We start from the raw sequence: 18,847 nt of genomic DNA, 5'->3' as shown, positions 1-18,847 counted from the left end.
GATAATGACTAGTTGCCTTCCCTCTTGTCTTATAATACTAAATTAGGGACGGCTAGTGCAGATAATCTTCGAGTAGCTTTACGCGAAATTCAAAAACAAACAAACAAAAGGAACTACATTAGTGCAAAGTTAGTGCTATCAAAGATCGAAACACATTATTAACCAATGGTCAGTATGTTAATCCAAACATCAGTACACAGTATTTCAGAGGGTGGATACACGATGAAACATGTTAAAAGTCGTTACGCTATCAAGTCATTGACTTCAGTATAATAAGTAGCAAATCTGAATACCTTAAATTAACCCACAGTAGCACAGCGATATATGTCTGCGAACTCACACCGCTATAAACCAGGTTTCGATACCCGTTGTGGGCAAACCACGAAAAGTTCATGGTGTAGCTTTGTGCTGAATTCCAAACAAACAAACAGAAACCTTAACTAATCGGAATTTAACGTCTGTGTATTTTGTAGTTCTTCATCTTCTGCAGGATCTGAAGCCCTATACATTAATTATTCTCATACAACTATAATTCATTCTACAGTTAAGTTAATTAACGTATCACTATGAACAGTAGCTTAAAGTTGCAAATATGCACGTGTAATAACAATATAATTATTGTGCGCCATAAAACATAACGATGAATTTGTTAAATAGGTATGGAGAGAAGTCACACCGATATATCTTCCAGTTTAGCTTAGATCTTTTGTGATAATTTGATGTTGTTTGTTGTTGTTGTCTTTTGAATTTCGCGCACGGTTACTCGAGGGCTATCTGCGCTAGCCGTCCCTAATTTAGCAGTGTAAGACTAGAGGGAAGGCAGCTAGTCATCACCACTCACCGCCAACTTTTGGGCTACTCTTTTACCGACAAATAGTGGGATTGACTGTCACATTATATCTCCCCCACGGCTGAAAGGGCGAGCATGTTTGGTGCGACCGAAATTCGAATCTGCGACCCTCGGATTACGAGGCGAACGCCTTAACACACTTGGCCATGCCGGGCCGTGTGATAATTTGACAAACAGTTGAACCTTTCAGAAATCTTGTCGCTTTGGCTTTAAGATTAAAGTTCACAATAAAAGTCAGATATCAGTTGAATCCTATCGCTTGGTAACTAATCCTCTACTGTCCAAAGGAATAACTTTAGTGATCAATAGAAGTTTCTACAACAAACAATTAACTTAATGCTTGGATAATGGAGAGAATCCTGGATTTTAACAGTCTGCTGAAGAGGAGCTAATGACTGATTAGATCATTAATCTTGTTGTTTCTGGTTTTTAATTAAAGTACTACTAATTAACAGTTATTCCAATTTACATTACGTAAATTGTTTTTACGGATCTTGCAGGTTCCGTAAATAACTTCTTTTATAGGTATACGCTGATATTGTGTTGGAATATATCAGTTTTTTACAGGTATATACTGATATTGTGTCAGAACATATAATTTCTTGTAAAGATATACGCTGGTATTGTGTCAGGATATATTATTTCCTGTAAAGGTGAATACTAGAGAAATGTGTCAGAATATAACACTTGTAAAGGTATACAGTGATATCGGGATATATTTTTTTTTTGTAAAGGTATAGACTAATATTGTGTATCGGGGCACAGCATTTATTGTACAGGTGAATACTAAAGTTTTTTTTATCGGAATATAATATTTTCAGTTGTTTGTTTATTGTTAAGCGCCAGACTACACAATGTGTGATCTGGGATCTGCCCACCACGTGCTTCAAAATTCACTTTTTACACTCAGACGTCCTGCTGAGCTATTAGGGACAATATTTTGTAAAGGTATTGTGTTTTGTGTGTTTTTTTCTTATAGCAAAGCCACATTTGGCTATCCGCTGAGTCCACCGAGGGAATTATAAGGGTATGCTCAGTGCTTGTATCAGATTATAACGTTCGTCTTATGTTAAAAAGTAACCAATCAATTTTTAAATGTTTCTTAACTAGTTGACTGTAAGATATAAGTATTAATGTATGATTTTTAGTGTGATATACAGAAGTATTTATTTCATGTTCTTATCGAATTCTTAAGATAAAGTTAATTTGTACAATACTCTAATTCTATTCTTGTGTTTTATACACCACCAGACTTGCATTTTCACTCAGTTAAGATTTCGTTTTAAAATTTTGGATGGAGAGAAAGAGTTCATTTGTTAAAAAGAGAAGTATTTTTACATACAATATAAACCACAATACATGTTTAAGTCAAAAATTTAATAACCCATAACAATTATGGAGGTCATCAACTCAGAGCTGAAAAATAAACAAACAAACATGCATTTAAGTAACAAACATAACTACCCACAGATACTCACACTAGAATCATGGAGGTCATCAACTCGGAGCTGAAAAAACAGGCCTGCGAAAAGAGCAGCTATGTTGGCGGTGTAAGATGCTAAGAATATAACACTGAAGCATCCCCAAAGATTGATGAGAACCTTGTTGGGCCAAGATTTCGGGGCTTTGAAGGCCACCAGGTGACTGAAGAGAAGCGACCACATAACCCAAAGTGCAGAGGCCAGGCTGAAATTTTTGGTCCGTTGTCGTCCCCAGGGATTGAGACCGAAAGGGCTCAGCCACTCATAAATGGCGGCAGCGAAAGCTGTGACGTTGAGACTAGCAAAGATAGCGACCCAGAGATGAACACTGAAAGGTACCAGGAAAGCTGACAGCGGTACATCGTGTAACTTGGAAGACGCAAGACAAGAAACCCCAGAATGAAAATAGGGGACCGAGAAGTCGATTACTTGATACCGTATGCTAGTGATACTGAAGGAAGAGAAAGTCAAGTGCGCGGCACCGCTGATGAGGTCAGCTGTGATACCGTTCCAGTACTCACCTCCTCGACTCGTGCCAAACATACCGTCAGCTACCAAATAAAGGTCGTAGTCGAAATCTAGGTCACGCGCTAAGTCTGTCAGGAGGTCCATAGTAATCCCAGAACAGCAGGTGACATTGTAGGTCTCACCTTCGGCTCTACCTTGTGCGTAATCCGCAAAGATACTTACTAACTCGTCTTTACGATTACTTCGTACCTGAAGACAAGGTATGCCCATTAAGCAGCTTCCATTGCTAACCCTAGTGGATTTTTGAACAAAAGGTGGATTGTAAGATGTTGTCACTCGGAAGCGCTGTCTACCAGTTGGCCACGGTTCCATTCTTCCCGATCCGACCCAAAGAACGGTGTTTAGCCGGACAGATAAGCCGCTGATGTTTCCTATGACTTGCCAGTGAAGAAAATCGTTGATAGATGGCGCTAGGTTCAGAATCTCAAACACTGTCGAAAACCCGTGACGTCTGCTTTGATGAGTTGAATAGTCGAAATGATTGCTGTGATTTCTGTTGTACATGACATTTTTCAGAGAACTAGACAACAAGGTAAAAGAAATTAAATAGTTGTATACAGTAATAAAGTCAACAAATAAAATCAGTCTTAAACATGAACTATTATTTAACTAAAATTTAGGACAATAACTACCTCTAGTAAGCCTAGTTAGAGAGCAATAGATCTAAAGAAACGTGTCTTAGAATTGAATAACAAATGATTCACACTTTGTTTAAAGCTAATTTATGCGCGCAAAGTTTATTTCTCCAGGTGTTTTTTATGATAAAAATGTAATAAAATATTGGAATATTATATATGGAACTGAAGAAGCACTGAATCACAACGGTATATGAATGGTTAGAAGTTAAACCGAAGCTTTAACAGGTTGACACATTAAAACATCAGTCGTATATCTTTATCTTCTGTAACAAATTTTGAGTATTTATGTAGTCTATTAACAATAACACAGTTGAAAAATACGATCATGAATCTATAGTATTTTAATATTTTGTAATAAATTCTAAGTATTTACGTAGTCTATCAACAATAATATGTGTAAGGGGAGTTTACTGTTGTTTCGAGTGCCATCCAATATATCACACTTGTTTTAATTAGTTTTAGGTGACCATTTGCAATTTTCTACGCTATGGTGATTTTATTTCAAAGATAATTGTGTATTACGTCAACCCCTAATGTCGTTACACTTTTGTAAACAAAAATTACCAATGGCTTTTTTTTATCACTAGACAACTGCAAACGCACAAATAAAGATTGGTTTCATGGGTTTGTTTTGGATTTCGCGCAAAGCGACACGAGGGCTATCTGCGCTAGCCGTCCCTAATTTAGCAGTAAAAGACTAGAGGGAAAGCAGCTAGTCATCACCACCCACCTCAAACTCCTCGGCTACTCTTTTACGAGCGAATAGTGGGATTGGTCGTACATTATAACGCCTCCACAGCTGAAAGTTCGAACATGTTTGGTGTGACGGGGATTGGAACCCGCGACTTTCAGATTACGAGTCGAATGCTTTAACCACCAAGATCAAATTCATTGTTGTAAAAAATATATTATTGAAATGTTTTTTAAACAAAATACCACTAAACACATGAATGTAACTTTTTTAAAGAAAAATTTACAGTTACGCTCATAGAAGAAACACTAATCTTACTGTAGCTACAAAACGTTTCGTTGTCAAATAATTTTCAGTGAAACCTCTCTTGTCATGTTAAGCATGTAACAAATAAAATATCTAGTAACAAATACCTCATTTATAATTCATTTGCTTTATCACTTTTCACGTACATGGTGAGAGATGAAACACCGTAGAATGGGAAATGTGCTTTTCTCAGTTTTTATTCATTTAACGAGTTATTCGAATTTTAAAAGATCAAATTTACACAATTAAACGCAAAGAATCCACATGATTAAAGAATACGAGACAGATCTCCATGCTCTAAGAAATGAATGAAACTTGTTAATCACTTTATAACTTATAAAAAAAATATGTTCTGTTCGGACAGGATGTTCATTGAACCTTAACAAGAAGTGTTTACTACCGTTCTACCAAAACCTACCATTTGTATTTTGTGTTTCAGTCAAAGTTACTTCCATGTTTCAAGCACGAATACCAATAAATGGTCAATTAAAAGGAATATAGCTTGAAGCAACGATTAAATATCACGGAAATTTCGTTTACAAAGTTGAAGCATGTCACGACTTAAAACAAATATCGTCTGTTTAAAAATCACAGCTGAAGTAAAAAAGAGGTAACACAGCAGTAATAAAGAATGAAAGAAGCAATAGAGATAGATTTGATTTCTACTCCTCAATGAATCAAATTTATGTTGTATCTACTAAGTTTGTTTGTCGGCACAGAATGGATAAATGTCTACTATACAAACTGGAAAAAATCAAAAGTAAAACGTATAGTTAAATCTCAGAATAGTGTTGGTTTTTTTTTCACTTCATGAATGGAATGATCAGTAATCGTTTAACTGTAAAAATACATCCACAAATGATTTATTTTAAGTTCTACTGCCAAATGGATTAAAAACTTGGTTGAAATTATTTTACTCTGTGTGTAAAGCTTGTAAATCATTTCATTTCTACTATAATGTAATTGTAGCCAACTTTGCTGAAAGATTACAGAACAACAAGTATGATATAATATAAATAATTATGAAAACAGACAGTAATTAAAAGTGAGGAAAGAGAAGTTACTAAAACATGTTTCCTTACTGAACGACTTCTTGTGAGTAGAGATATGAACCAGTAAGTAAGTGCAGTTAGCTTAAATGCTTTATTAAGTATGACCCAATAATTATTTCACACTTTTCACACCCCTTTCTCTGCCAGGTTAAAAGAAACAAAAGAAAAGATACGGTTGAAGTCAAAGTTCACATTATTTCCACTGGAAACAGCTAGCTGCTGTAAAAGAAATACCGTAATTTAATTTGATTAACGGTTTAAACACTACTAAATAAATCTTTTATTTTTTATATGTTTTGTAAACATGTAATATATTGCAACAAAGATGATGTTAATAAGAATGTAAACATGAAATTAGATTATATATTCTCACAGCGGAAGAGCATTCTGTAAATATACAAAATAATCTGAAGAATACTTATATATGGTGTAAATAAAAAAAAAATATCGGAAAGAAGAAAATGGAAAAAAAAACAAAACACATCTGACCACAATATCGGTTTCTTCTGGATCAGTGTTGTACATCGATTGCTACTGACGTGAAAGGCTTGATTGGAATAACGGGTGACGTCAAGCGAGTGATGTGAACTGTTTTTGAAGGACCGTGATGACTTGGGTACGTCGCTTTAAATTACTTTTAAAACAAAGAGAATAAAATAACATATTATAAATAAGTTAGTGTAAGGGAATACTTTGTATTGTATTAATAAATATGAAAAATAACACACGCAGAATAACGTTGATGAAGTCAAAAGAAGTGAGCGAGCTTAATCTGGAGTCACAGCTAACCAAAAGAAAGTTCGTTTATTTTTTTTCGTATCGTATTTTATGTCGAAGCTCAGTTAGCTTGTAGGGTAAGACTCTTAGCTTGTATAAACAAAATTATGACAGTAAAATGTAATCATTGTTGAATATTACGGGAGTTTAGAGCATAAATTAGTCATCGACTTTCAAATTTCTTAACCTAACCCTGACAAAATAAGTTTTTTTTTTGTTTCAAATGTTCACTTAAAGCTAACAAGAACTATCTGCGCTAATCGTACAGATTTAAGGTAATAAACTAAATGGTTTGTGTTTTGTTTTTGTTTGTGTTTTCCTTATATCAAAGCCAGATCGGCCTATCTGCTGCGAATAGACTAAAGGGTTTGTTTTGGTTTCTTTTGAATTTCGCGCAAAGCTACACGTGGGATATCTGCGCTAGCTGTCCCTAATTTAGCAGTGTAAAACTATAGGCAAAGCAGCTTGTCATCACCACCCACCGCCAACTCTTGGGCTACTCTTTTACCAACGAACAGTGGGATTAACCATCACATTATAACGCCCGCACGGTTAAAAGGCCGAGCAGGTTTGGTGTGACAGGGATTCGAGCGCGCGACCCTCGGATTACGAGTCGAGTGCCTTAACCACCTGGCCATGCCGGGTCAGACTAAAGAGAAAACATCCAGTTAACAGAATTAACAGTACCCATTAAACGAACATTTGATATACAGTTACTCTTATAACATATTCATGGCTCCAATTGCGGAGCATGATTTTGATAGTTAACACCACCAACCGCTAACTGTTGGGCTACTCTTTTTATCAACGAATAGTGAAATTGACAGTCACATTATAACCTTCTCACAGCTGAAAGAGCGAGCATGTTCGGTGACGGGAATTCGAACCCGCAATCGAGCTCCCTAACTATCAAGTTATGCCAAGCCTTTAAAGTTAGTCGTTCGTTAGAAATTGTATTAAATAGTTAAACAGAAGACACATTTTGAAAACTTTGCTAACTCTTTCAACTTTAGAAACTTCACAAATTTTGACAATATGGTGCGAAAAATTACGAGTTAATAGCGAATCAAAATTGAAAAGGTACTGAAAACTTACTTTGTTGAAGTATTAAAAAATATATTACCTTGTTAGTTTTAAAATTTAAAATTTTCAAAGTAAATATCTAGATAAGAAAAATAATGTTTCAGAGTTCAAAGAAGGTTAAAACAACAACATCTGCGAAGTAAATTACTTTCAACACAAATTTTGGGAATATTAAGTTCCCATGTTTTACAAGCAGTCGGCCTTTAAAATACAGTTTGGAATTACTTTGATCTCATGTTAATAGCATTTCAAATCAAGTGTGTACCATTATACATCCGATGCATCAACGAAAGGACTTCCGGGCAATCATTTGTGGAAACAAAATACTTGAGACTTTTTATATATTTCTGATTTGTAATAAAAAATTAAAAAAAACAACTTAGAAGAATGTGAAAGAAAAACAACACCTGAAGCCTGAATTATTGGTCTCAGAAATATTATATGAACCATATATTTGTTTCGTCTTGAAGTTTTCGTAATATACTGGGTTGAAGAAAAAAACGTTGCATAAGTTATTTTATTAAACTTTTCCTTCGTCTTTCTAAAACGTTTCAGTTATTTCTAATCTAGCGAACTTGAACTTTTAAGAAAAAGCGAAAGTTTCATCAGAATAAAAACAAAAAGGTGAAACTTTAAAAGTTATATCTCGAGTTTTTGAAAATTAAGGATAGATAAAAGTCACATTTTCGTTTTGTATTTCATGGCTTAAGGTAATAAAATTTTAAACTCTTAAATACAGAGAAAAAAAACAATATCAATATATTTGTACTGTTTATTATGTTGTTACTTTGGGTGATGAAATATTACTGTACGTTACAGAGAACACCAAAACAAAACTTGGGTGATGAAATATTACTGTACGTTACAGAGAACACCAAAACAAAACTTGGGTGATGAAATATTACTGTACGTTACAGAGAACACCAAAACAAAACTTGGGTGATGAAATATTACTGTACGTTACAGAGAACACCAAAACAAAACTTGGGTGATGAAATATTACTGTACGTTACAGAGAACACCAAAACAAAACTTGGGTGATGAAATATTACTGTACGTTACAGAGAACACCAAAACAAAACTTGGGTGATGAAATATTACTGTACGTTACAGAGAACACCAAAACAAAACTTGGGTGATGAAATATTACTGTACGTTACAGAGAACACCAAAACAAAACTTGGGTGATGAAATATTACTGTACGTTACAGAGAACACCAAAACAAAACTTGGGTGATGAAATATTACTGTACGTTACAGAGAACACCAAAACAAAACTTGGGTGATGAAATATTACTGTACGTTACAGAGAACACCAAAACAAAACTTGGGTGATGAAATATTACTGTACGTTACAGAGAACACCAAAACAAAACTTGGGTGATGAAATATTACTGTACGTTACATGAGTACGTTACAGAGAACACCAAAACAAAACTTGGGTGATGAAATATTACTGTACGTTACAGAGAACACCAAAACAAAACTTGGGTGATGAAATATTACTGTACGTTACAGAGAACACCAAAACAAAACTTGGGTGATGAAATATTACTGTACGTTACAGAGAACACCAAAACAAAACTTGGGTGATGAAATATTACTGTACGTTACAGAGAACACCAAAACAAAACTTGGGTGATGAAATATTACTGTACGTTACAGAGAACACAAAACAAAACTTGGGTGATGAAATATTACTGTACGTTACAGAGAACACAAAACAAAACTTGGGTGATGAAATATTATGTACTGTACGTTACAGAGAACAAACCAAAACAAAACTGTACGTTTGGGTGATGAAATATTACTGTACGTTACAGAGAACACCAAAACAAAACTTGGGTGATGAAATATTACTGTACGTTACAGAGAACACCAAAACAAAACTTGGGTGATGAAATATTACTGTACGTTACAGAGAACACCAAAACAAAACTTGGGTGATGAAATATTACTGTACGTTACAGAGAACACCAAAACAAAACTTGGGTGATGAAATATTACTGTACGTTACAGAGAACACAAAACAAAACTTGGGTGATGAAATATTACTGTACGTTACAGAGAACACCAAAACAAAACTTGGGTGATGAAATATTACTGTACGTTACAGAGAACACCAAAACAAAACTTGGGTGATGAAATATTACTGTACGTTACAGAGAACACCAAAACAAAACTTGGGTGATGAAATATTACTGTACGTTACAGAGAACACCAAAACAAAACTTGGGTGATGAAATATTACTGTACGTTACAGAGAACACAAAACAAAACTTGGGTGATGAAAATTACTGTACGTTACAGAGTGATGAAATATTACTGTACGTTACAGAGAACACCAAAACAAAACTTGGGTGATGAAATATTACTGTACGTTACAGAGAACACCAAAACAAAACTTGGGTGATGAAATATTACTGTACGTTACAGAGAACACCAAAACAAAACTTGGGTGATGAAATATTACTGTACGTTACAGAGAACACCAAAACAAAACTTGGGTGATGAAATATTACTGTACGTTACAGAGAACACCAAAACAAAACTTGGGTGATGAAATATTACTGTACGTTACAGAGAACACCAAAACAAAACTTGGGTGATGAAATATTACTGTACGTTACAGAGAACACCAAAACAAAACTTGGGTGATGAAATATTACTGTACGTTACAGAGAACACCAAAACAAAACTTGGGTGATGAAATATTACTGTACGTTACAGAGAACACCAAAACAAAACTTGGGTGATGAAATATTACTGTACGTTACAGAGAACACAAAACAAAACTTGGGTGATGAAATATTACTGTACGTTACAGAGAACACCAAAACAAAACTTGGGTGATGAAATATTACTGTACGTTACAGAGAACACCAAAACAAAACTTGGGTGATGAAATATTACTGTACGTTACAGAGAACACCAAAACAAAACTTGGGTGATGAAATATTACTGTACGTTACAGAGAACACCAAAACAAAACTTGGGTGATGAAATATTACTGTACGTTACAGAGAACACCAAAACAAAACTTGGGTGATGAAATATTACTGTACGTTACAGAGAACACAAAAACAAAACTTGGGTGATGAAATATTACTGTACGTTACAGAGAACACCAAAACAAAACTTGGGTGATGAAATATTACTGTACGTTACAGAGAACACCAAAACAAAACTTGGGTGATGAAATATTACTGTACGTTACAGAGAACAACAAAACAAAACTTGGGTGATGAAATATTACTGTACGTTACAGAGAACACCAAAACAAAACTTGGGTGATGAAATATTACTGTACGTTACAGAGAACACCAAAACAAAACTTGGGTGATGAAATATTACTGTACGTTACAGAGAACACCAAAACAAAACTTGGGTGATGAAATATTACTGTACGTTACAGAGAACACCAAAACAAAACTTGGGTGATGAAATATTACTGTACGTTACAGAGAACACCAAAACAAAACTTGGGTGATGAAATATTACTGTACGTTACAGAGAACACAAAACAAAACTTGGGTGATGAAATATTACTGTACGTTACAGAGAACACCAAAACAAAACTTGGGTGATGAAATATTACTGTACGTTACAGAGAACACCAAAACAAAACTTGGGTGATGAAATATTACTGTACGTTACAGAGAACTGTACCAAAACAAAACTTGGGTGATGAAATATTACTGTACGTTACAGAGAACACCAAAACAAAACTTGGGTGATGAAATATTACTGTACGTTACAGAGAACACCAAAACAAAACTTGGGTGATGAAATATTACTGTACGTTACAGAGAACACCAAAACAAAACTTGGGTGATGAAATATTACTGTACGTTACAGAGAACACCAAAACAAAACTTGGGTGATGAAATATTACTGTACGTTACAGAGAACACCAAAACAAAACTTGGGTGATGAAATATTACTGTAAGTTTCAGAGTATACCAAAACAAAACTTGGGTGATGAAATATTACTGTACGTTACAGAGAACACAGAAAACAAAACTTGGGTGATGAAATAATACTGTACGTTACAGATAACACCAAAACAAAACTTGGGTGATGAAATATTACTGTACGTTACAGAGAACACCAAAACAAAACTTGGGTGATGAAATATTACTGTACGTTACAGAGAACACCAAAACAAAACTTGGGTGATGAAATATTACTGTACGTTACAGAGAACACCAAAACAAAACTTGGGTGATGAAATATTACTGTACGTTACAGAGAACACCAAAACAAAACTTGGGTGATGAAATATTACTGTACGTTACAGAGAACACCAAAACAAAACTTGGGTGATGAAATATTACTGTACGTTACAGAGAACACCAAAACAAAACTTGGGTGATAAATATTACTGTACGTTACAGAGAACACCAAAACAACTTGGGTGATGAAATATCACTGTACGTTACAGATAACATCAAAACACAACGTGGGTGATAAAATATTACTGTACGTTACAGAGAACACCAAAACAAAACTTGGGTGATGAAATATTACTGTACGTTACAGAGAACACCAAAACAAAACTTGGGTGATGAAATATTACTGTACGTTACAGAGAACACCAAAACAAAACTTGGGTGATGAAATATTACTGTACGTTACAGAGAACACCAAAACAAAACTTGGGTGATGAAATATTACTGTACGTTACAGAGAACACCAAAACAAAACTTGGGTGATGAAATATTACTGTACGTTACAGAGAACACCAAAACAAAACTTGGGTGATGAAATATTACTGTACGTTACAGAGAACACCAAAACAAAACTTGGGTGATGAAATATTACTGTACGTTACAAAACTTGGGTGAGAAATATTACTGTACGTTACAGAGAAAACCAAAACAAAACTTGGGTGATGAAATATTACTGTACGTTACAGAGAACACCAAAACAAAACTTGGGTGATGAAATATTACTGTACGTTACAGAGAACACCAAAACAAAACTTGGGTGATGAAATATTACTGTACGTTACAGAGAACACCAAAACAAAACTTGGGTGATGAAATATTACTGTACGTTACAGAGAACACCAAAACAAAACTTGGGTGATGAAATATTACTGTACGTTACAGAGAACACCAAAACAAAACTTGGGTGATGAAATATTACTGTACGTTACAGAGAACACCAAAACAAAACTTGGGTGATGAAATATTACTGTACGTTACAGAGAACACCAAAAAAAAAAAACTTGGGTGATGAAATATTACTGTACGTTACAGAGAACACCAAAACAAAACTTGGGTGATGAAATATTACTGTACGTTACAGAGAACACCAAAACAAAACTTGGGTGATGAAATATTACTGTACGTTACAGAGAACACCAAAACAAAACTTGGGTGATGAAATATTACTGTACGTTACAGAGAACACCAAAACAAAACTTGGGTGATGAAATATTACTGTACGTTACAGAGAACACCAAAACAAAACTTGGGTGATGAAATATTACTGTACGTTACAGAGAACACAAAACAAAACTTGGGTGATGAAATATTACTGTACGTTACAGAGAACACCAAAACAAAACTTGGGTGATGAAATATTACTGTACGTTACAGAGAACACCAAAACAAAACTTGGGTGATGAAATATTACTGTACGTTACAGAGAACACCAAAACAAAACTTGGGTGATGAAATATTACTGTACGTTACAGAGAACACCAAAACAAAACTTGGGTGATGAAATATTACTGTACGTTACAGAGAACACCAAAACAAAACTTGGGTGATGAAATATTACTGTACGTTACAGAGAACACCAAAACAAAACTTGGGTGATGAAATATTACTGTACGTTACAGAGAACACCAAAACAAAACTTGGGTGATGAAATATTACTGTACGTTACAGAGAACACAAAACTTGGGTGATGAAATATTACTGTAAAACAAAACTTGGGTGATGAAATATTACTGTACGTTACAGAGAACACCAAAACAAAACTTGGGTGATGAAATATTACTGTACGTTACAGAGAACACCAAAACAAAACTTGGGTGATGAAATATTACTGTACGTTACAGAGAACACCAAAACAAAACTTGGGTGATTAAATATTACTGTACGTTATGAAATATTACTGTACGTTACAGAGAACACCAAAACAAAACTTGGGTGATGAAATATTACTGTACGTTACAGAGAACACCAAAACAAAACTTGGGTGATGAAATATTACTGTACGTTACAGAGAACACCAAAACAAAACTTGGGTGATGAAATATTACTGTACGTTACAGAGAACACCAAAACAAAACTTGGGTGATGAAATATTACTGTACGTTACAGAGAACACCAAAACAAAACTTGGGTGATGAAATATTACTGTACGTTACAGAGAACACCAAAACAAAACTTGGGTGATGAAATATTACTGTACGTTACAGAGAACACCAAAACAAAACTTGGGTGATGAAATATTACTGTACGTTACAGAGAACACAAAACAAAACTTGGGTGATGAAATATTACTGTGGGTGATGAAATATTACTGTACGTTAAAGAGACACCAAAACAAAACTTGGGTGATGAAATATTACTGTACGTTACAGAGAACACCAAAACAAAACTTGGGTGATGAAATATTACTGTACGTTACAGAGAACACCAAAACAAAACTTGGGTGATGAAATATTACTGTACGTTACAGAGAACACCAAAACAAAACTTGGGTGATGAAATATTACTGTACGTTACAGAGAACACCAAAACAAAACTTGGGTGATGAAATATTACTGTACGTTACAGAGAACACCAAAACAAAACTTGGGTGATGAAATATTACTGTACGTTACAGAGAACACCAAAACAAAACTTGGGTGATGAAATATTACTGTACGTTACAGAGAACACCAAAACAAAACTTGGGTGATGAAATATTACTGTACGTTACAGAGAACACCAAAACAAAACTTGGGTGATGAAATATTACTGTACGTTACAGAGAACACCAAAACAAAACTTGGGTGATGAAATATTACTGTACGTTACAGAGAACACCAAAACAAAACTTGGGTGATGAAATATTACTGTACGTTACAGAGAACACCAAAACAAAACTTGGGTGATGAAATATTACTGTACGTTACAGAGAACACCAAAACAAAACTTGGGTGATGAAATATTACTGTACGTTACAGAGAACACCAAAACAAAACTTGGTGATGAAATATTACTGTGTTACGTTACAGAGAACACCAAAACACAACTTGGGTGATGAAATATTACTGTACGTTACAGAGAACACCAAAACAAAACTTGGGTGATGAAATATTACTGTACGTTACAGAGAACACCAAAACAAAACTTGGGTGATGAAATATTACTGTACGTTACAGAGAACACCAAAACAAAACTTGGGTGATGAAATATTACTGTACGTTACAGAGAACACCAAAACAAAACTTGGGTGATGAAATATTACTGTACGTTACAGAGAACACCAAAACAAAACTTGGGTGATGAAATATTACTGTACGTTACAGAGAACACCAAAACAAAACTTGGGTGATGAAATATTACTGTACGTTACAGAGAACACCAAAACAAAACTTGGGTGATGAAATATTACTGTACGTTACAGAGAACACCAAAACAAAACTTGGGTGATGAAATATTACTGTACGTTACAGAGAACACCAAAACAAAACTTGGGTGATGAAATATTACTGTACGTTACAGAGAACACCAAAACAAAACTTGGGTGATGAAATATTACTGTACGTTACAGAGAACACCAAAACAAAACTTGGGTGATGAAATATTACTGTACGTTACAGAGAACACCAAAACAAAACTTGGGTGATGAAATATTACTGTACGTTACAGAGAACACAAAAAACAAAACTGGTGATGAAATATTACTGTACGTTACAGAAATCACCAAAACAAAACTTGGGTGATGAAATATTACTGTACGTTACAGAGAACACCAAACAAAACTTGGGTGATGAAATATTACTGTACGTTACAGAGAACACCAAAACAAAACTTGGGTGATGAAATATTACTGTACGTTACAGAGAACACCAAAACAAAACTTGGGTGATGAAATATTACTGTACGTTACAGAGAACACCAAAACAAAACTTGGGTGATGAAATATTACTGTACGTTACAGAGAACACCAAAACAAAACTTGGGTGATGAAATATTACTGTACGTTACAGAGAACACCAAAACAAAACTTGGGTGATGAAATATTACTGTACGTTACAGAGAACACCAAAACAAAACTTGGGTGATGAAATATTACTGTACGTTACAGAGAACACCAAAACAAAACTTGGGTGATGAAATATTACTGTACGTTACAGAGAACACCAAAACAAAACTTGGGTGATGAAATATTACTGTACGTTACAGAGAACACCAAAACAAAACTTGGGTGATGAAATATTACTGTACGTTACAGAGAACACCAAAACAAAACTTGGGTGATGAAATATTACTGTAGGTTACAGAGAACACAAAACAAAACTTGGGTGATGAAATATTACTGTACGTTTACAGAGATTACTGTACGTTACAAAACAAAACTTGGGTGATGAAATATTACTGTACGTTACAGAGAACACCAAAACAAAACTTGGGTGATGAAATATTACTGTACGTTACAGAGAACACCAAAACAAAACTTGGGTGATGAAATATTAATGTACGTTACAGAGAACACCAAAACAAAACTTGGGTGATGAAATATTACTGTACGTTACAGAGAACACCAAAACAAAACTTGGGTGATGAAATATTACTGTACGTTACAGAGAACACCAAAACAAAACTTGGGTGATGAAATATTACTGTACGTTACTGTACAAAACAAAACTTGGGTGATGAAATATTACTGTACGTTACAGAGAACACAAAACAAAACTTGGGTGATGAAATATTACTGTACGTTACAGAGAACACCAAAACAAAACTTGGGTGATGAAATATTACTGTACGTTACAGAGAACACCAAAACAAAACTTGGGTGATGAAATATTACTGTACGTTACAGAGAACACCAAAACAAAACTTGGGTGATGAAATATTACTGTACGTTACAGAGAACACCAAAACAAAACTTGGGTGATGAAATATTACTGTACGTTACAGAGAACACCAAAACAAAACTTGGGTGATGAAATATTACTGTACGTTACAGAGAACACCAAAACAAAACTTGGGTGATGAAATATTACTGTACGTTACAGAGAACACCAAAACAAAACTTGGGTGATGAAATATTACTGTACGTTACAGAGAACACCAAAACAAAACTTGGGTGATGAAATATTACTGTACGTTACAGAGAACACCAAAACAAAACTTGGGTGATGAAATATTACTGTACGTTACAGAGAACACAAAACAAAACTTGGGTGATGAAATATTACTGTACGTTACAGAGAACACCAAAACAAAACTTGGGTGATGAAATATTACTGTACGTTACAGAGAACACCAAAACAAAACTTGGGTGATGAAATATTACTGTACGTTACAGAGAACACCAAAACAAAACTTGGGTGATGAAATATTACTGTACGTTACAGAGAACACCAAAACAAAACTTGGGTGATGAAATATTACTGTACGTTACAGAGAACACCAAAACAAAACTTGGGTGATGAAATATATTACGTTGTACGTTACGTTACAGAACACCAAAACAAAACTTGGGTGATGAAATATTACTGTACGTTACAGAGAACACCAAAACAAAACTTGGGTGGTGAAATATTACTGTACGTTACAGAGAACACCAAAACAAAATGAGGTGATGAAATATTACTGTACGTTACAGAGAACACAAAACAAAACTTGGGTGATGAAATATTACTGTACGTTACAGAGAACACCAAAACAAAACTTGGGTGATGAAATATTACTGTACGTTACAGAGAACACCAAAACAAAACTTGGGTGATGAAATATTACTGTACGTTACAGAGAACACCAAAACAAAACTTGGGTGATGAAATATTACTGTACGTTACAGAGAACACCAAAACAAAACTTGGGTGATGAAATATTACTGTACGTTACAGAGAACACCAAAACAAAACTTGGGTGATGAAATATTACTGTACGTTACAGAGAACACCAAAACAAAACTTGGGTGATGAAATATTACTGTACGTTACAGAGAACACCAAAACAAAACTTGGGTGATGAAATATTACTGTACGTTACAGAGAACACCAAAACAAAACTTGGGTGATGAAATATTACTGTACGTTACAGAGAACACAAAACAAAACTTGGGTGATGAAATATTACTGTACGTTACAGAGAACACCAAAACAAAACTTGGGTGATGAAATATTACTGTACGTTACAGAGAACACCAAAACAAAACTTGGGTGATGAAATATTACTGTACGTTACAGAGAACACCAAAACAAAACTTGGGTGATGAAATATTACTGTACGTTACAGAGAACACCAAAACAAAACTTGGGTGATGAAATATTACTGTACGTTACAGAGAACACCAAAACAAAACTTGGGTGATGAAATATTACTGTACGTTACAGAGAACACCAAAACAAAACTTGGGTGATGAAATATTACTGTACGTTACAGAGAACACCAAAACAAAACTTGGGTGATGAAATATTACTGTACGTTACAGAGAACACCAAAACAAAACTTGGGTGATGAAATATTACTGTACGTTACAGAGAATTACTGTACGTTAAAACAAAACTTGGGTGATGAAATATTACTGTACGTTACAGAGAACACCAAAACAAAACTTGGGTGATGAAATATTACTGTACGTTACAGAGAACACCAAAACAAAACTTGGGTGATGAAATATTACTGTACGTTACAGAGAACACAAAACAAAACTTGGGTGATGAAATATTACTGTACGTTACAGAGAACACCAAAACAAAACTTGGGTGATGAAATATTACTGTACGTTACAGAGAACACCAAAACAAAACTTGGGTGATGAAATATTACTGTACGTTACAGAGAACACCAAAACAAAACTTGGGTGATGAAATATTACTGTACGTTACAGAGAACACCAAAACAAAACTTGGGTGATGAAATATTACTGTACGTTACAGAGAACACCAAAACAAAACTTGGGTGATGAAATATTACTGTACGTTACAGAGAACACCAAAACAAAACTTGGGTGATGAAATATTACTGTACGTTACAGAGAACACCAAAACAAAACTTGGGTGATGAAATATTACTGTACGTTACAGAGAACACCAAAACAAAACTTGGGTGATGAAATATTACTGTACGTTACAGAGAACACCAAAACAAAACTTGGGTGATGAAATATTACTGTACGTTACAGAGAACACCAAAACAAAACTTGGGTGATGAAATATTACTGTACGTTACAGAGAACACCAAAACAAAACTTGGGTG

The 18,847-nt window shown here is 34.6% G+C and overlaps 1 protein-coding gene across 1 annotated transcript in view; it reads right to left on the bottom strand.

Moving 5' to 3' along the window:
* LOC143249275 (glutamate receptor ionotropic, NMDA 3A-like) overlaps positions 1-18,847 on the bottom strand; it is a 263,119-nt gene that overhangs the window by 23,183 nt on the left and 221,089 nt on the right. The window contains exon 3 of the mRNA XM_076498833.1: positions 2,329-3,379. Within this exon, the coding sequence (XP_076354948.1) occupies positions 2,329-3,379 (1,051 nt within the window). The remainder of the gene's footprint in view (positions 1-2,328; positions 3,380-18,847) is intronic.

The sequence above is a fragment of the Tachypleus tridentatus genome, chromosome 4 (assembly GCF_004210375.1).
Source record: "Tachypleus tridentatus isolate NWPU-2018 chromosome 4, ASM421037v1, whole genome shotgun sequence".
NCBI classification, from domain to species: domain Eukaryota; kingdom Metazoa; phylum Arthropoda; class Merostomata; order Xiphosura; family Limulidae; genus Tachypleus; species Tachypleus tridentatus.
This window is presented reverse-complemented; position numbering and strand designations above follow the sequence as displayed.